Source organism: Rhineura floridana, chromosome 3 (assembly GCF_030035675.1).
Source record: "Rhineura floridana isolate rRhiFlo1 chromosome 3, rRhiFlo1.hap2, whole genome shotgun sequence".
Taxonomy (NCBI): domain Eukaryota; kingdom Metazoa; phylum Chordata; class Lepidosauria; order Squamata; family Rhineuridae; genus Rhineura; species Rhineura floridana.
This window is the reverse complement of record NC_084482.1, coordinates 227,863,377-227,882,957: the sequence shown is the minus strand read 5'-3', so window position 1 is coordinate 227,882,957 and position 19,581 is coordinate 227,863,377. Positions and strand designations below refer to the sequence as shown.

General features: G+C 47.8%; 1 protein-coding gene across 2 annotated transcripts; it reads right to left on the bottom strand.

Moving 5' to 3' along the window:
• Positions 1 to 499: 499 nt before the first annotated feature.
• On the bottom strand, positions 500 to 18,645 carry LOC133381810 (zinc finger protein ZFP2-like). 2 transcript variants are annotated; one of them, XM_061621289.1, is made up of 2 exons: positions 18,581 to 18,638; positions 500 to 6,695 (listed from the first exon to the last, which is right to left on the bottom strand). In XM_061621289.1, exons 1-2 carry the CDS (start codon positions 18,621 to 18,623, stop codon positions 4,432 to 4,434), a joined length of 2,307 nt encoding a protein of 768 aa, XP_061477273.1. In that variant the 5' UTR covers positions 18,624 to 18,638; the 3' UTR covers positions 500 to 4,431. The 2 variants fall into 2 exon arrangements, 1 of the variants encoding a protein (XP_061477273.1); XR_009761733.1 differs by lacking the exon at positions 500 to 6,695 and adding an exon at positions 12,165 to 12,231 and having other exon boundaries at positions 18,581 to 18,645.
• Between the last annotated feature and the right edge of the window lie 936 nt (positions 18,646 to 19,581).

Here is a 19,581-nt window from a genome sequence, read left to right as displayed (position 1 = left end):
TGTATTTTGCACTAGCTGTAGCTTCCGAACCGTCTTCAGAGGTAGCCCTACGTAGAGCGCATTGCAGTAGTCCAAACGTGAGGTTACCAGAGCATGAACCACTGATCTAAGGTCCTCCTTACTCAGATAGGGACGTAGCTGGGCTAACAACCGAAGTTGGTAGAACGCATTCCGTGCCACCAAGGCTACATGGGCCTCGAGTGATAGGGAAGAGTCTAAAACGACTCCCAAACTACGAACCTGATCCTTTAGGGGGAGTGTAACCCCGTCCAGGACAGGGTATGTATCCACCATCTGACCAGAGAAACCATCCACCAGCAGCATCTCAGTCTTATCAGGATTGAGTCTCAGTTTGTTAGTTCTCATCCAGTCCATTGTCGCGTCCAGACAACGGTTCAGCACATCGACCGCCTCACCTGAAGAAGATGAAAAGGAGAAGTAGAGCTGCGTGTCATCAGCGTACTGATGACAACGCACTCCAAAACTCCGGATGACCGCACCCAACGGCTTCATATAGATATTAAAAAGCATGGGAGACAAGACCGAACCCTGCGGGACCCCATATTGGAGAACCCACGGGGTCGAGCAATGTTCCCCAAGTATTATCTTCTGGAGACGGCCCGCCAAGTAGGAGCGGAACCACTGCCAAGCAGTGCCTCCAACACCCAACTCCGCAAGTCTCTCCAGAAGGATACCATGGTCGATGGTATCAAAAGCCGCTGAGAGATCAAGGAGAATCAACAGAGTTATACTCCCTCTGTCTCTCTCCCGATATAGGTCATCACACAGGGCGACCAAGGCCGTCTCAGTGCCAAAACCAGGTCTGAAACCCGACTGAAATGGATCTAGATAATCGGTTTCATCCAATAGCGCCTGGAGCTGGTCAGCAACCACTCGTTCCAAGACCTTGCCCAAGAATGGAACATTTGCCACTGGTCTATAGTTGTTAAAGTCCTCTGGGTCCAAGGAAGGTTTTTTCAGGAGTGGTCTCACCGCCACTTCTTTCAGACAGCCAGGGACCACTCCCTCTCATAAATAGGCATTTATCACTTCCTTGGCCCAGCCAGCTGTTCCATCCTTGCTAGTTTTTTTAAGCCAAGAGGGGCAAGGATCCAGTACCGAAGTGGTTGCACGTACCTGTCCAAGTACCTTGTCCACGTCCTCGAACTGAACCGACTGAAACTCATCCAACAAAACATGACTAGACTGTGTTCCAGACACCTCATTAGGACTAACTGTCATAAAATGGGAATCTAGGTCCCGATGAATGCATAAGATCTTATGCTGGAAGTGCTTAGCAAACTCATTACAGCAGGCTACCGATGTATCTACCATGTCCTGTGGGCCAGGGTGGAGTAGCCCTCGGACAACTCTAAAAAGCTCCGCTGGGCGGGAGAGAGATGACTTAATAGTGGCGGCAAAATGTTGTTTCTTCGCCCTCCTCACCGCACCTACATGCCGCTTGGTAGATGTCATCTATCTAGATTTCAGCAAAGCAAACTGGTCAAATACGGACTACATGGAAATACTGTCAGGTGGATTCACAACTGGTTGGAAAACTGTACTCAAAGAGTGGTCGTCAGTGGCTCTGCTTCGGACTGGAAGGAGGTTTCGAGTGGAGTGCCACAGGGTTCTGTCCTGGGGCCGATACTCTTCAACATTTTTATCAATGACTTAGATGATGGGGTGGAGGGAAGCCTTATGAAGTTTGTGGATGATACGAAACTGGGAGGGATAGCTAACACAATGGAAGACAGGAATAAAATCCAAAGGGACCTGGATAGACTAGAAAATTGGGCTGAAATTAATAAAATGACATTCAATAAAGACAAATGCAGGATTGTGCATTTAGGCCACAAAAACAAAATGCACGGGTACAGGATGGGAAATACCCGGCTTAGCAGTAGTGCGTGTGAGAAGGACCTTGGAATTGTAGTGGATCGCAAGTTGAACATGACCCAGCAGTGTGATGCTGCGGCAAAAAAGGCAAACGTGGTTTTGGGCTGCATAAACAGAGCTATAGTTTCCAGGTCGAGGGAAGTAATAGTCCCACTATATTCTGCATTGGTCAGGCCTCATCTGGAATACTGTGTTCAGTTCTGGGTGCCTCATTTTAAGAAAGATATAGACAAGTTAGAGCGGGTTCAGAAGAGGGCAATGAGGATGATAGCCGGTATGGAGAACAAGTCTTTTGAGGAAAGGTTGAAGGAACTTGGCATGTTCAGTCTGGTGAAGAGAAGGCTGAGGGGTGACATGATTGCACTCTTTAAGTACCTGAGGGGCTGTCACATAGAGGAGGGTACAGATTTGTTCACTGCTGCCCCAGAGGGTAGGACTAGGTCTAATGGTTTTAAGTTGCAGGAGCGTAGATTCAGATTGGGCATTAGAAGGAACTTCTTGACAGTAAGGGCGGTTCGGCAATGGAACCGACTGCCTAGGGAGGTGGTGGGATCCCCTTCGCTGGATGTCTTCAAGCAGAGGCTGGACAGCTATCTGTGGGAGATGCTCTAGCTGTGGATTTCCTGCTGTGAACAGGGGGTTGGACTCGATGGCCTACAAGGCCCCTTCCAACTCTATGATTCTATGCTTGCTTTTCTGTGTTTCCCCCACCTTTTTATTCTATAGCAGGCACATGTAGCCTCCCACCCACATTTAAACCAAAGCTGTCCCTGGCCACATCCACACCAGGCCTTTATTTCCCATTGGCCAGTCATGGCTTCTCCCAAAGAATCCTGGGAAGTGTAGTTAGTGAAGGGTGCTGAGAGTTGCTAGGAGACGCCCTGTTCCCCTGACAGACCTTCAATCAGAGTGGCTGACTGTTAAACTACTCTGGCCACTGGAGCTCTCTCAGTGGAACAGGAGTCTGGGGGAAGCCATGGCTGGCTAAAGTGAATTCAAGGGTCTAGGGTAGCTGTGGCCCCCTGATTAGGCAAGCCCAGCAGCTGTGAGGCTTTTAGATCTCTGACAGTTGGTTCTTACTGAGCATCCCTGACATTATCACTGAGTTGAATGCAAATTTTTTAAAATTAATTCAAAATCAGCCAAGCATTTTTTTTTAACTTTTAAACTGCAGAAGACGAAGGTCAGAGAACAGGGCAAGGTCAGCTGATTTTTTAATTAATTTCAACAAATTATGAGATCTCAGACATGAAAACGTAGAGGGTGGTTAAGCAAGCGCTTCTGAGTTCAGGACTATACGTTTTGTGAGGTTTTGGTTTGAAATGAGCTTATAGGAATTATCAGAATGGCATGGGGGTATTTTCAATTTATCATTGCAGAATGTGAAAAATAAATGCTGGCTATAGTATACAGCCGCTCTCGTGGCTACATAATCATGTGGCAGGCAGATTAATATCTGCCTTTTTATAGTATAGAATTATGGGGAAAGCTTCACCTGTTGATATTCTTTCTGTTGGATATCTTCTTCGAGTGCTGAAATGGAAATGGCCTGCCTTCAAGTTGATCCTGATTTATCGTGACCCTATGAATAGGGTTTTCATGGTAAGCAGCATTCCGAGGGGGTTTACCATTGCCTTCTTCTGAGGCTCACCCAGTGAGCTTCATGGCTGGGTGGGGATTCGAACCCTGGTCTCCCAGGTCGTAGCCCAACACCTTAACCACTACACCATGCTGGCTCTCTAAGACTAGAACAGCGTTACAGAATTACTTGGGTGCGTGGCAACATTAATCATTAATATCCTAACCCATTCATAACTTTAAACTAAAGAGATCAAAGCACCCTATTACTAGAAAGGAGTGACAGGTAGGAAAGATTACCTATCCTAGGCCCGGAGTGGGTGATTGAATACAGCTGAAGCTATGTGGAAGAGCTCTGATCCAAACCCAGGAAAAAATTTCTTGGTCTCAAGGGTTTGCACTGAGACCCAGAGTCTCTCCCTAGTCCTGTCCCTGCAGTCCCTCAATGCATTCCTTGAGAGCGTAGTACATGTTGGAGCTCTGATCACCCTTCGTCCCCCTTCCTCTCCTCCTTTCCTAGATTCAAGCCTCGTTTTAAAAGACTTTCTCCTCTCTCCCCCTCCTGCAAAGGAGGGGTCTGGGAATCTGCTGATTTTGTGTGTGTGTGTGTCTGAGTGCAAGTTTCTTACTGACCCTGAAAAACTAAGGCTCCTTCTTCCGAACAATGGGATTCTTCTTTTGGACGGCCAGGAACTCTGCCAAGGAGAAAATAACATTTATTCAGTAGCTTTTGGTTAATTTTGTTTCTTAATGCTGCCCTTGTTGTTCTTTGCACAACACCTGTGGAACTCATAACTAGCCATACCAGCGAAGCGGGAGTGTGAGACTTGGGGGGGAGTTATAGTTCCTGGCCTTGCACCCCCTGGGTTTCACTTGAACCAAAATGGGGTTAGCCAAGCAATCGTAACACTTCTTTGATGCGAAGTAAGGTTGCTACTCTGACTGAAGCTCTTTTCACACTCCAAGCATCGATAACATTTGTCCCTTGTGAGTTCTTTGATGTTGTGTAAAGGAGCCACTCCACCTGAAGGTCTTCCCACACTCCAAGCATGTATAAAGTTTGTCCCCTGTGTGAGTTCTGTGATGCAAAGTAAGGTGGCTACTCTGACTGAAGACCTTTCCACACTCCAAGCATTTATAAGGTTTGTCCCCTGTGTGAGTTCTGTGATGCAAAGTAAGGTGGCTACTCTGACTGAAGCTCTTTCCACACTCCAAGCATGTATAGGGTTTGTCCCCTGTGTGAGTTCTTTCATGCATACTAAGGGTGCCACTCTGACTGAAGCTCTTTCCACACTCCAAGCATTTATAAGGTTTGTTCCCTGTATGAGTTTTGTGATGCGAAGTAAGGTTGCTCCTGTGACTGAAACTCTTTCCACACTCCAAGCATGTATAAGGTCTGTCCCCTGTGTGAATTCTTTCATGCATACTAAGGGTGTCACTCCGACTGAAGTTCTTTCCACACTCCAAGCATTTATATGGTTTGTCCCCTGTGTGAGTTTTGTGATGCGAAGTAAGGTGGTCACTCCGACTGAAGCTCTTTCCACACTCCAAGCATTTATAAGGTTTGTCCCCTGTATGAGTTTTGTGATGCAAAGTAAGGTGGCCACTTTGACTGAAGCTCTTTCCACACTCCAAGCATGTATACGGTCTGTCCCCTGTGTGAATTCTTTCATGCATACTAAGGGTGCCACTCCGACTGAAGTTCTTTCCACACTCCAAGCATTTATAAGGTTTGTCCCCTGTATGAGTTTTGTGATGCAAAGTAAGGTGGCCACTTTTACTGAAGCTCTTTCCACACTCCAAGCATTTATAAGGTTTGCCCCCTGTGTGAGTTCTATGATGTGAAGTAAGAGCGCTACTGTCACTGAAGGTCTTTCCACACTCCAAGCATTTATATGGTTTGTCCCCTGTGTGAGTTCTGTGATGCGAAGTAAGGTGGCCACTTTGACTGAAGCTCTTTCCACACTCCAAGCATTGATAAGGTTTGTCCCCTGTATGAGTTTTGTGATGCAAAGTAAGGTGGCCTCTTTGACTGAAGCTCTTTCCACACTCCAAGCATGTATAAGGTCTGTCCCCTGTGTGAATTCTTTCATGCATACTAAGGGTGTTACTCCGACTGAAGTTCTTTCCACACTCCAAGCATTTGTATGGTTTGTCCCCTGTGTGAGTTCTGTGATGCAAAGTAAGGTGGCTACTCTGACTGAAGACCTTTCCACACTCCAAGCATTTATAAGGTTTGTCCCCTGTGTGAGTTCTGTGATGCAAAGTCAGTTTGCTACTAAACCTGAAACTCTTTCCACACTCCAAGCATGTATAAGGTTTGTCCCCTGTGTGAGTTCTGTGATGCGAAGTAAGGTGGCCACTTTGACTGAAGCTCTTTCCACACTCCAAGCATTTATAAGGTTTGTCCCCTGTATGAGTTTTGTGATGCAAAGTAAGGTGGCCACTTTGCCTGAAGCTCTTTCCACACTCCAAGCATTGATAAGGTTTGTCCCCTGTATGAGTTCTATGATGTGAAGTAAGAGCGCTACTGTCACTGAAGGTCTTTCCACACTCCAGGCATTTATAAGGTTTGTCCCCTGTGTGAGTTCTTTGATGCGAAGTAAGGTGGACACTCTGACTGAAGCTCTTTCCACACTCCAAGCATTGATAAGGTTTGTCCCCTGTGTGAATTCTTTGATGCACCGTAAGGGCGCTACTTGACCTGAATGTCTTTCCACACTCGAAGCATTCATAAGGTTTGTCCCCTGTGTGAGTTCTTTGATGTGAAGTAAGAGCGCTACTGTCACTGAAGGTCTTTCCACACTCCAGGCATTTATAAGGTTTGTCCCCTGTATGAGTTCTTTGATGCGAAGTAAGGTGGTCACTCCGACTGAAGTTCTTTCCACACTCCAAGCATTTATAAGGTTTGTCCCCTGTGTGAGTTCTTTTATGACTACTAAAGGAACTACTCTGACTGAAGCTCTTTCCACACTCCAAGCATTTATAAGGTTTGTCCCCTGTGTGAGTTCTTTGATGCAAAGTAAGGTGGCTAATCCACCTGAAGCTCTTTCCACACTCCAAGCATGTATGAGGTTTGTCCCCTGTTTGAGTGTGTCTCTCTTCTTGTCTCTTTGCTCCATCTTGACCCCTCAATTTCTGCTCCTGCATCTGCTCCTCAGCTTTTTCCAGTGATGCTTCAGATGGTTCATCCTCAGACTTGACCCCCCAGATGTATCCTGATGGAATGAAAAGGAAAGGAGATCAAATGCTGTGGAGAAATCCTGTGAATATATTATGATTTGTTCTTTGAAAACATATTTCTGGGAGCTCTGTTGATATCAGAGTTTAACTGTCAAAGCTCGAGGCCTTGTACAGCTTTATTTTAGCAGTAGGTGCTTGGTAACAGGTTGTGAAAAGAGACGCAGAGAGAGACAACTGTAATAAAAATCTGCTCTCTTGTCCCTCCATTTAAGGGGGACAGCCCAGTACTTATGCACAGCTGGAATTTACAAACCTAGGGCCTGTTTACGTGCAAAAAAATCTGCATCTGGTGTGTTTTGCAGATCCTTTTAATTTGGACCATTTACTCGACGTTTTAGCTAAAGCCCGTGCATTCTACTGCTTTTGCCTTCAACTCCGGATTAAATAGATGCGTTAAAAATCCGAACTTGCCTTAAAAAAGTGCATCTGCTTCGTTGCCAATTTACCGTGTAATCGCTTTTCTTTGTTGTTGTTTTTAGATCCTCCCTTACTCCGCCCCTTTAAGTGTCTCTGGGCATCATTTTGTTTCCTGCCCTTGATGAAGCAACTTCCGGTTGCTCTCACCTTCCTTTCTCCCGCTTCCCCCAACACATTTCCTCCCCTGCTCCTTTAAACAAAATCACATTCCTCTTTTCTGCAGCCACACCAAGAACTCCCCGAGGGTAGCAGGGCTGGAGCTCGTAGCATTCCTTCCTCAGAGCTGTGGTTTTGGCACTGTTGTTTACATCTAGCGTGTGTGCGCGCGAGCGAGCGAGAGAGTGGAGGACCTCTTCTGCCTCGTAGCATCCCTCTGCTTCCCCTCAAAGCTGGATCTCTCCCTCCTCTAGGGCTGATGCATGCGCCCTTTTCGCAGCCATGGCAAGAGGAAGCTGGTGAAGGTGCCGCTGGGGTAATTTATAAGCTTCCGAAAGCACCAGGAAAAGGGGAGCTGCCTTGGCGTCTCATCCCAACATCTGCTCCACTCACGGAGAGTGATAATATTAAACGGTCAATGCTTCCTTTAGCAGCTGCTTTTCATGTCTCTCTAAAGATAACTGTTTGGTGGTTTTCTTGTTTCCAAGAACGCATGCTGAGGCTTGTCCTGGGGTGCCACAGGCACACCAATCTCATGCAGGGACAGCCTAACAGCTACTTGTGGGAGCGATTCCCTTTCTTTCAAGCACCTATTCCTTTGTTTAGGGAAACACGGCCCCTTCCCCGCCTCCGCAGTTAACATGCTAATGTGTGGGCTCGGCAACAAGGAAACACTGATTGCAATAAATGCACAAGCGTGTGAATGCTACAAAGAAAAACAGCCAATTTATTCATAGCGAGGGTCAAAGTATGTGAGCTGTCAAATTCAATCACAATGGAAAAAGAAGCATGTTTAATGTGGATCTTGGGTCCCATGTAAACAAGTCCCTAGGATGGATCCTGTCTGACAGGAACATGGCCTTTTCCACTGCCAGAGGGCAGCTAGCATACCCTGCCTCCCTCACTCCCAAAATGTTAGCCCCATGTTACCTGCAACATGAGACACTGCTGAAAGATGAGATCCCCAGAACAGATGGCACTCTGCGAGCTACTGGGGAAGAACAAAGGAGAAGTACGAGTAGCGCTGTGACTGATGACGCAGCTGGGTCAAAGCCAAAAGGAAGCCCAGAGGCCGATGCGCACAGATGCGAAAGGAGAGAACGGAGTTGTACGACGCACACAATAGGAACATGGAATGTGAGAAGCATGAACCAGAGAAAGTTAGAAATTATCAAGCAAGAAATAGAAGGGGGAGCAAAGTCAGGATCATTCAGACCATGGTATTCCCGATTTCAATGTATGGATGTGAAAGTTGGACAGTGAACAAAGCAGGTAAGAGAAAAATCAACTCGTTTGAAATGTGGTGCTGGAGGAGAGCTTTGCAGTGGCGCCACTAGGGTTGGTGTCACCCAGTGCAGTAACTCATAGTGTCACCCCCGCATCTGTCCATCTCACGGGCCTCTGGCCACCTTGCTTTCCTGGGGGGCAAGAGGGAAGCCATCCTCTCCCACCCCGGCGGGGAGGGCTTGGGGTGGCCCCAAACCAGGCTCCTTCCTCGAAGACCTCAGTCCGGGGAGAGGGGGCTGCCACGTGCCCGTTTACAGAGAACCCTCTCCCTCTTTTATGTAAGGGGGTGTTTTCACAGCATCTATGCCAGGAGAGAATACGGCAACAGGTAATGCAAGAAAGGGGATTGCTACCCTCCTTTCTCTATCAGTTGCAGCAGAAGATCAGGCAGGGCTGGCTCCTCCTCCCAGCATCCCTGACTACTGGCCATGCTGGCTGGGGCTGATGTGTTCCAGTAACATTTGAAGGGTCACAGATTCCCCATCCCAGACAGTCGGGTCTGTACCCAGGGTTTGGATTCTACTCCTGCCTTGGTGGAGAGATGCAGCTTGCCCAGGTAAACAATTCCAATGTGGCTCAACAACCACTTTTCTGCACAGCAGAGGGAAGGGAAGGCCAAGTCTCAGAGATTCTGAGATGGTGGTGATGGTGCAACTGGAAAAGGATAAAGGTGGGGGATTAGGAGGGGAATGAGGAAGTGGGGCAGGGGTAGAAAGATACAACGTCTTGGTGGGCGTGGTGCTTCATGGGCCATCTTCATGCCCAGAGACAGGGTGCTTTCCCCCAAAGGAAAACTATACAGAGGATTTGTTTTTTTTTTTTTAAAAGGACCACATTCTGTTCACATCCACCTAGATCCAAACGGGGACGCGATGTGAAATGCATCTTTCGCAATCATGACAGAGTTTAATGGGGAAGGGCTGCGTCTCAGTGGAGGAGCATCTCAGCTGCAATCCCTGGCATCTCCAAGTCAGGCTGGGAGAGCTGCTGCCAGTCAGTGCAAACAATACTGAGCTAGATGGATCAGTGGTCTGACTCCCTATAAGGCAGATTTCTATATAACAGGTGAGCAGAGTGGGACACTTGTCAGGTCCACGGCACAGAGGGAGGGGAGGTTTAACTCTTTGCTCCCCCACTGTGGTCTGACAAATATCTCCCCCCCCACCGCCACAAGTTTCAGGGAAGCTACTATTGGTGTAACAGCACTTCTGGGGAGATTTTTTGGGGATCATGAGGGGGAGGAAAGGATTAAGCCTCCTGTCTCTTTCACTGTTTCACACACACACATGCATGCCTACCACTAATGTTCTCAAGAATCCTGATGTGGTTGCTAAAGATGCATTTAACATTGCATCTCATTTGGCCCACACCAAAGGGAGACTGACCTTTTTCTGTGTGGAATTCGCATTGGCTACTGTGTGAATCTCGATGGGGTTCTCGATGGAGACAGCACCCCCGACCAACTCGCCCCCCTCCTCTGGCTCTGCCATGCCCTGGCACAGAGGAGGAGAGGCGATCCAGCAGCTGGCAGAAGAGTACTGCATTGCACCCCGATTCACTTCCTTTGTCATGGCACTGAGGCTGCTGGAGCCGAGGAACTGCCTCCAGCCTCCCCCCCTGTTCCCCACCACTGTAGGAGGAGCCAGGCTCCTGCCGATGCCCCTGCCTCCTCCTCCCCCTGCCTGCGTTGGCCAGAGCACACAGCCGAAGGAAGGCGAGGGGAAGATCAAAGGCCTCCATCTGTGGGAGGGCAGTCTGCACACTGCCTTGGCCTCAGAAGATCTAACTGGCTGTGTGGGAGATCCAGCTCGGCCGTGGCGCACACCTTCCACATGTTAATGTGGCAGCAGGGCGGTGCCTAGGCAGTTCCTAGGGGCAGCTCTGGGTGTCACCCCGCTCTCATGGTGTCACCCAGTGCGGTCCGCACCCTCCGCACCTCCCTAGTAATGCCGCTGGAGCTTTGCACATACCATGGACTGCGAAAAAGACATATAATTGGATGTTACAACAAATTAAACCAGAACTGTCACTAGAAGCTAAAATGATGAAACAGGGTTTGTCATACTTTGGACACATAATGAGGACATGATTCACTAGAAAAGACAATAATGCTGGGGAAAAAAGAAGGGAGAAGAAAAAGAGGAAGGCCAAACAAGAGATGGATTGATTCCATAAAGGAAGCCACAGACCTGCACTTACAAGTTCTGAGCAGGGTGGTTCATGACAGATGCTCTTTGAGGATCCTGATTCATAGGGTTGCCATAAGTCGTAATTGACTTGAAGGCACATAACAACAACAACATGTTGGCAATGAAGACACTGAATTTGACAAGGATTATCAATACCTCGGCGCAGTCATTAACCAAAATGGAGACAATAGTCAAAAAATCAGAAGAAGGCTAGGACTGGGGAGGGCAGCTATGAGAAAACTAGAAAAGGTCCTCAAATGCAAAGATGTATCACTGAACACCAAAGTCAGGATCATTCAGACCATGGTATTTCCGATCTCTATGTATGGATGTAAAAGTTGGACAGTGAAAAAGGCAGATAAGAGAAAAAACGACTCATTTGAAATGTGGTGTTGGAGGAGAGCTTCACGCATACCATGGACTGCGAAAAAGACCAATAATTGGGTGTTAGAACAAATTAAACCAGAACTATCACTAGAAGCTAAAATGATGAAACAGAGGTTCTCATACTTTGGACACATAATGAGAAGACATGATTCACTAGAAAAGACAATAATGCTGGGAAAATCAGAAGGGAGTAGAAAAAGAGGAAGGCCAAACAAGAGATGAATTGATTCCATAAAGGAAGCCACAGATCTGAACTTACAGGAACTTAACAGGGTAGTTCATGACAGATGCTCTTGGAGGTTGCTGATTCATATGGTCACCATGTGTTGTGGTCGACTTGGAGGCACATAGCAACAACAAATTCAATAAGAAGCTAAAATGATGAAACTGAGGTTATCATTCTTTCATTGTTGGAGAGGGGCCATCCCAGAACACCCTCCACCATCCCAAAAGCCAATTCCACACACAGGGCAATTGACTCTGGCAAAATATCCTTCTCTGTCAAGGCTGGGTTCGCTCACAACAGCCCTGCAAGGTAGTAGACTGTCACCACCTTTTATACTGGTTAGCCACCCTGAGCCAAATGGGAAACTCTGAGCCCAGAAAACTTGCCAAGGATTACAGACAGCAAGAGTCAGACACCCCTTGCTCTGAAGCCTTTAGGCAAAATACCCAATTCACACAGTGGTCGTGGTAAGTGGCCAATGTACTGGTTCAGAGCAGAGCTTGGAAACATTACTTTTTTAAACTACACCTCCCATCAGCCCCAGCCAGCATGGCCACTGGATTGGGCTGATGGGAATTGTAGTTCAAAAAAGTAACTTTTCCAAGCTCTGATTCAGAGCCAACCCTCTCCTGAATAAACACACACTGGTAAATAGAAATAACTTTATTAAAGAATAAAAGAGGTGCACAGTTACAGCAGCAAAATAGTTCCTTAATATCAGCACTTAAAGGGGCAAGGTCACAACTGAAAAACAAGAAAGCTATCTAGCCTAATCTATACTTACATGTACGTAGACAATTGCACAGCCCCCCTCTCCTCAGAGAGAGGAACAGAGGCTTATCAGCTGTTCTGGGAGAAGAAGTGGAAAATATTATTAAAGACACAATTACCAAACATGGAGTTGAACATAGCAATCATGGGATATGAGGAAATATGCTCTCATGCATCAGGAAGTGTTTAAAGATCAGGAAGGAGAAAGCAGGAATAAATGAATAGTTCTTCCAACGGAGGGATGTAATCCCATCATCAGGATTAGGACCTGTGCTTTTAAACTTGTTTCTAAATAACATGGATTTGGGACGAGAAGAGAGGTAACCAACTTTAAAGTTCAGGGTGATTAAAATAAAGAGGGATTGTGAGGAACTCCAAAAGGAACTCTCCAGGCAGGCTTGGCTATTAAAGAGCAAATGCAATTAAATGTAAGCCAGCGTCAAGTGATGCACAGAAGTGAAAAATCCTAACTGAACCGGTGGTGACTGACAGGAGAGAAACCTTGAGGTCATAGCGGATGCCCCAATTAAGTGTGTGGGATCACTAAGACACAGATTGAAAATAAAACTGCCAATATCATAACGTCATTATACACATTTAAGATGTGATCCTACTTGTAATGCTGTCTTCAGTTTTGGTTGCCTGACTGCAAAAATAGCATTGTAGAGGTGGAAGAGGTAGAGAAATGGGCAGCCAAAGTGATCAAGGACTGCAATATTGGGGGATTTTTGCCATAGAAAAATAGCTTAGAGGAGACACGATAGAAGTGTATGATCACACCAGACATTTAAAGCACATTCAACACAAATGTAAAGCACAGGGCTTCCCCCAACGAATCCTGGATAATAGTTTTTCCTCACTGCGCTACATTCCCAGCACCCTTCATAAACTACAACTCCCAGGACTCTTTGGAGGAAGCCACATGCTTTCAATGTACACTGTGGATGTGCCATAAAGGTGTGTGGTGTGGAGAAAGTAGATAACGCCCTCTGATTTAGTAGGGAACTTACACCTGGTGTAGGAAGAGGGAGTGGAAGTAGCTTCTACCCCAATTTGCACCTGTTTCAGGAAAAATGTCACTCGCTAAACACTTTCAGCTTGTAAAGCCTGAGGATGTGGACAGGATTCTGGGAGAATCGAGGGCCACTACTTGTTCCCTTGACCATTGTCCATCCTAGTTAATGCAAAACCAAAATGGACAAAGAGAGGCAGAAAAAATAAGTAACTGGGGGTTCCGACCCCAAAATCTGCTCTGGGCCAGGACAAATCATACACCCCAGGAAAAGGGAGGGTGTATTCTATGAGATGCCAGTCTTTCCCAGCTAAAATAAAGAGTAAATAGGGGGAAATGTGTAATTTGGGGTGACCGCTTTAAAATGTGCTGTGGGCTGTGAAAAATCATTCACTTGAGCAAAGTGGATAGTGTCCTCTGTGAGATGCCACTGCATCCTGCCTGGAATAGTTTTTCTTGTGGAGCCCCAGTTACTTGTTTTTTTCAAACTTTATTTTGTCCATTTTCATTTTGCATAGATGCACTTTTTCAAGTCCTGTGCCCAGGAGAAGCTCTGGGCCAGGTGGGACACAGTGGTATGCAAGAGAGGACACCCTCCCCTTTCCTGGGATGTATGATTTGTCCTGGCCCAGAGCAGACTTTGGGGTGGGCAACCCCCATTACTTATTTTTTCAGCATGTTTTTGTCTATTTTGATTTTCCATAGATGCCATTATTCATGGCCTGAACCCAGGAGAAGCTCTGGGCCAGGTGGGATGCACTAGTATGTTACAGATGACATCCTCCCTTTTTTGGGGTGTATGATTTGTCCTGGGCCAGAGCAGATTTTGGCATGGGCATCCCCACTAACTTGAATTCTTCTGCCTCTTTCTGTCCATTTTGATTTTGCATAGATGCCATCACCCATACCCTGTGGCCAGCAGACAGTCTGTGCCAGGTGGGACGCACAGACATCTCGTGGAGGACACCCTCCCCTTTCATGGGGTATAGGATTTGTCCTGACCCAGAGCAGATTTTGTGGTGGGTACCCCCAGTTACTTATCTTTTTCTGCATGTTTTTTCTCCATTTTAGTTTTCTGAGATGCCTTTATTCCTGCCATGTGTCCAGCACAAGCTATGGGCCAGGCAGGATGCACTAGTATGTCTTAGAGGGCTCCCTCCCCTTTCCTGAGGTGCATGATTTATTCAGGCCCAGAGCTGATTGCGGGGAGGGCATCCCCAGTTACTTATTTTTTCCTTCGTGTTTTTGTCTATTTTGGTTTTATGTAGATGTTCTCAACCGTGCCCTACGCCCAGCAGAAGCTCTGGGCAGGATGAGATGCACTGGCATCTCATAGACATCACCCTCCCCTTTTATGGGGTACATGATTTGTCCTGGCCCTAAGTTGATCATGGGGTGGGCACCCCCAGTTACTTATTTTTTTCAGAGTGCTTTTTGTCTATTTTGGTTTTGCCTAGATGCCCTAATCCGTGCCTTGCACCCAGCAGAACCTCTGGGCAGGATGAGATGCACTGGCATCTCCTAGAGGACACCCTCCCCTTTCCTGGGGCACACGATTTGTCCTGGCCCTAAGTTGATCATGGGGTGGGCACCCCCAGTTACTTATTTTTTTCAGAGTGCTTTTTGTCTATTTTGGTTTTGCATAGATGCCCTAATCCGTGCCTTGCACCCAGCAGAAGCTCTGGGCAGGATGAGATGCACTGGCATCTCCTAGAGGACACCCTCCCCTTTCCTGGGGCACATGATTTGTCCTGGCCCTAAGTTGATCATGGGGTGGGCACCCCCAGTTACTTATTTTTTTCAGAGTGCTTTTTGTCTATTTTGGTTTTGCCTAGATGCCCTAATCCGTGCCTTGCACCCAGCAGAACCTCTGGGCAGGATGAGATGCACTGGCATCTCCTAGAGGACACCCTCCCCTTTCCTGGGGCACATGATTTGTCCTGGCCCTAAGTTGATCATGGGGTGGGCACCCCCAGTTACTTATTTTTTTCAGAGTGCTTTTTGTCTATTTTGGTTTTGCGTAGATGCCCTAATCCGTGCCTTGCACCCAGCAGAAGCTCTGGGCAGGATGAGATGCACTGGCATCTCCTAGAGGACACCCTCCCCTTTCCTGGGGCACATGATTTGTCCTGGCCCTAAGTTGATCATGGGGTGGGCACCCCCAGTTACTTATTTTTTTCAGAGTGCTTTTTGTCTATTTTGGTTTTGCCTAGATGCCCTAATCCGTGCCTTGCACCCAGCAGAAGCTCTGGGCAGGATGAGATGCACTGGCATCTCCTAGAGGACACCCTCCCCTTTCCTGGGGCACATGATTTGTCCTGGCCCTAAGTTGATCATGGGGTGGGCACCCCCAGTTACTTATTTTTTTCAGAGTGCTTTTTGTCTATTTTGGTTTTGCCTAGATGCCCTAATCCGTGCCTTGCACCCAGCAGAAGCTCTGGGCAGGATGAGATGCACTGGCATCTCCTAGAGGACACCCTCCCCTTTCCTGGGGCACATGATTTGTCCTGGCCCTAAGTTGATCATGGGGTGGGCACCCCCAGTTACTTATTTTTTTCAGAGTGCTTTTTGTCTATTTTGGTTTTGCCTAGATGCCCTAATCCGTGCCTTGCACCCAGCAGAAGCTCTGGGCAGGATGAGATGCACTGGCATCTCCTAGAGGACACCCTCCCCTTTCCTGGGGCACATGATTTGTCCTGGCCCTAAGTTGATCATGGGGTGGGCACCCCCAGTTACTTATTTTTTTCAGAGTGCTTTTTGTCTATTTTGGTTTTGCCTAGATGCCCTAATCCGTGCCTTGCACCCAGCAGAACCTCTGGGCAGGATGAGATGCACTGGCATCTCCTAGAGGACACCCTCCCCTTTCCTGGGGCACATGATTTGTCCTGGCCCTAAGTTGATCATGGGGTGGGCACCCCCAGTTACTTATTTTTTTCAGAGTGCTTTTTGTCTATTTTGGTTTTGCCTAGATGCCCTAATCCGTGCCTTGCACCCAGAAGAAGCTCTGGGCAGGATGAGATGCACTGGCATCTCCTAGAGGACACCCTCCCCTTTCCTGGGGCACATGATTTGTCCTGGCCCTAAGTTGATCATGGGGTGGGCACCCCCAGTTACTTATTTTTTTCAGAGTGCTTTTTGTCTATTTTGGTTTTGCCTAGATGCCCTAATCCGTGCCTTGCACCCAGCAGAAGCTCTGGGCAGGATGAGATGCACTGGCATCTCCTAGAGGACACCCTCCCCTTTCCTGGGGCACATGATTTGTCCTGGCCCTAAGTTGATCATGGGGTGGGCACCCCCAGTTACTTATTTTTTTCAGAGTGCTTTTTGTCTATTTTGGTTTTGCCTAGATGCCCTAATCCGTGCCTTGCACCCAGCAGAACCTCTGGGCAGGATGAGATGCACTGGCATCTCCTAGAGGACACCCTCCCCTTTCCTGGGGCACATGATTTGTCCTGGCCCTAAGTTGATCATGGGGTGGGCACCCCCAGTTACTTATTTTTTTCAGAGTGCTTTTTGTCTATTTTGGTTTTGCGTAGATGCCCTAATCCGTGCCTTGCACCCAGCAGAAGCTCTGGGCAGGATGAGATGCACTGGCATCTCCTAGAGGACACCCTCCCCTTTCCTGGGGCACATGATTTGTCCTGGCCCTAAGTTGATCATGGGGTGGGCACCCCCAGTTACTTATTTTTTTCAGAGTGCTTTTTGTCTATTTTGGTTTTGCCTAGATGCCCTAATCCGTGCCTTGCACCCAGCAGAAGCTCTGGGCAGGATGAGATGCACTGGCATCTCCTAGAGGACACCCTCCCCTTTCCTGGGGCACATGATTTGTCCTGGCCCTAAGTTGATCATGGGGTGGGCACCCCCAGTTACTTATTTTTTTCAGAGTGCTTTTTGTCTATTTTGGTTTTGCCTAGATGCCCTAATCCGTGCCTTGCACCCAGCAGAAGCTCTGGGCAGGATGAGATGCACTGGCATCTCCTAGAGGACACCCTCCCCTTTCCTGGGGCACATGATTTGTCCTGGCCCTAAGTTGATCATGGGGTGGGCACCCCCAGTTACTTATTTTTTTCAGAGTGCTTTTTGTCTATTTTGGTTTTGCCTAGATGCCCTAATCCGTGCCTTGCACCCAGCAGAAGCTCTGGGCAGGATGAGATGCACTGGCATCTCCTAGAGGACACCCTCCGCTTTCCTGGGGCACATGATTTGTCCTGGCCCTAAGTTGATCATGGGGTGGGCACCCCCAGTTACTTATTTTTTTCAGAGTGCTTTTTGTCTATTTTGGTTTTGCCTAGATGCCCTAATCCGTGCCTTGCACCCAGCAGAAGCTCTGGGCAGGATGAGATGCACTGGCATCTCCTAGAGGACACCCTCCCCTTTCCTGGGGCACATGATTTGTCCTGGCCCTAAGTTGATCATGGGGTGGGCACCCCCAGTTACTTATTTTTTTCAGAGTGCTTTTTGTCTATTTTGGTTTTGCCTAGATGCCCTAATCCGTGCCTTGCACCCAGCAGAACCTCTGGGCAGGATGAGATGCACTGGCATCTCCTAGAGGACACCCTCCCCTTTCCTGGGGCACATGATTTGTCCTGGCCCTAAGTTGATCATGGGGTGGGCACCCCCAGTTACTTATTTTTTTCAGAGTGCTTTTTGTCTATTTTGGTTTTGCCTAGATGCCCTAATCCGTGCCTTGCACCCAGAAGAAGCTCTGGGCAGGATGAGATGCACTGGCATCTCCTAGAGGACACCCTCCCCTTTCCTGGGGCACATGATTTGTCCTGGCCCTAAGTTGATCATGGGGTGGGCACCCCCAGTTACTTATTTTTTTCAGAGTGCTTTTTGTCTATTTTGGTTTTGCCTAGATGCCCTAATCCGTGCCTTGCACCCAGCAGAAGCTCTGGGCAGGATGAGATGCACTGGCATCTCCTAGAGGACACCCTCCCCTTTCCTGGGGCACATGATTTGTCCTGGCCCTAAGTTGATCATGGGGTGGGCACCCCCAGTTACTTATTTTTTATGAATTTATGACATCATTATGCATTTATGATAATATCTGAAGCCTGATGGTTTTGATTGCATAAATGTATTGGTATTCTTGATGGGGGGAGTCCCCGGATCACAGTGATATATCATACGGGGTACCCCAACATAGATCTTGGAGTTCAGAGACATGTTAACTTTGTCTTGAAATTGCTGTACCTGTCAACGTTTCTTTTTAGTGTTTTGAACTTTCAAGCAAATAAGGAATTGGGAACTGGGAACCAGCGTCAGCGGCATGATGTGCCCACGGGATGCTTCGATCCGGCCCACCAAAGCCAGCCCAGCTCAGGGGAGAGGCAGACGGGATCGATCTGGAGGGTCTGCTGGGAGGGGATGCTTAAGGGGGGGCTCGCCCTCTCCCACCCCCCAATTGCATACCTTTGTTGCGAGGCTCCCCCTTTGCAACCGCGCTCTGCTGCATCGCTGCGCATGAAGAGAGGCGGGGCCGGAAAGGGAAGTCCCTCATTTGCCTTCTTGCCTTCAGCTCCCTTGTCGTTTCTTAACCCTTCAAGTGGCTGAAGCTCCTCGGCTGCTTCGCACGGAGAGCGAGGGGAAGCCTCTTTCTCGCCGGTGACTCTTCTGCATATTAAAAACAAGAATGCCATGCACATTTTTAAATAAAGTCTTCGAAAGAACAGCTTAGGTTAGCCTAAACCCTGTTTCCTTTACCTGTTTGATTTCTCTGTGCAGGGACTTTTTGTGCTGACTTGTACGGAGGAACATCTCACCCTGCTACTTCTCTCCTGCAGTCTGAAGTGACCGAGTCCAGCAGAGAGAGATTTCCTGCCTTAATGCCTTCCTTCTGGGACTCTCGTGTTACTGTGGTGAGCACCGACAGTGCACTCCTAAGACCTGCGAACATCCTGCAAGCAAATCAGGAGGAATGCTCCCTTGTGGTCGCATTACCTGCCCATGAAGAAATCAGAACAAATGCTCAATAAAGATATGAGAGGGTTGAATCCTGCTGCTTCCTAAGTGTGCTTGAAGATGGTAGCCTGAAAGCAGAATTCTCAGGAGTGTTTCTTATCCACACTTCACCAGGAGGTCCCAGGGTTACCATTTCAAGAGGATAAAAGATTCCCCCAGCTAAGATACACAACAATACAGAACTCATTTATAGCTCATGAAATTGGAGCTCTTTGCATGGGTTCCGGTTGGCACTGAAGGGGAGCAGGGCTCTCATGGCTTTAACAGCTGAGTGGCAGGCAGATATTAAACAGTAAGCCTTTTCTAGTCCAGAACTAAAATTATGGGGAAAGCTTCACCTGTTTGATATTGTATTTGTCAGGCATCTTGTTACTTGTGTGTGACCTCCATTTATCTTTGGGCTTCCCCCCCTCCATCTGCAAAAGAGGGTGCACATTTGCTCATGACATGAA

What these genes read in the sequence shown, in the direction of transcription:
- LOC133381810 (XM_061621289.1), bottom strand. Translation starts at nt 18,623, where the DNA reads ATGCAGCAGAGCGCGGTTGCAAAGGGGGAGCCTCGCAACAAAG. An exon ending in GGGGGAGCCTCGCAACAAAG is followed by an intron (nt 6,696 to 18,580) that starts GTATGCAATTGG and finishes TCATTCCATCAG; the next exon opens with GATACATCTGGGGGGTCAAG.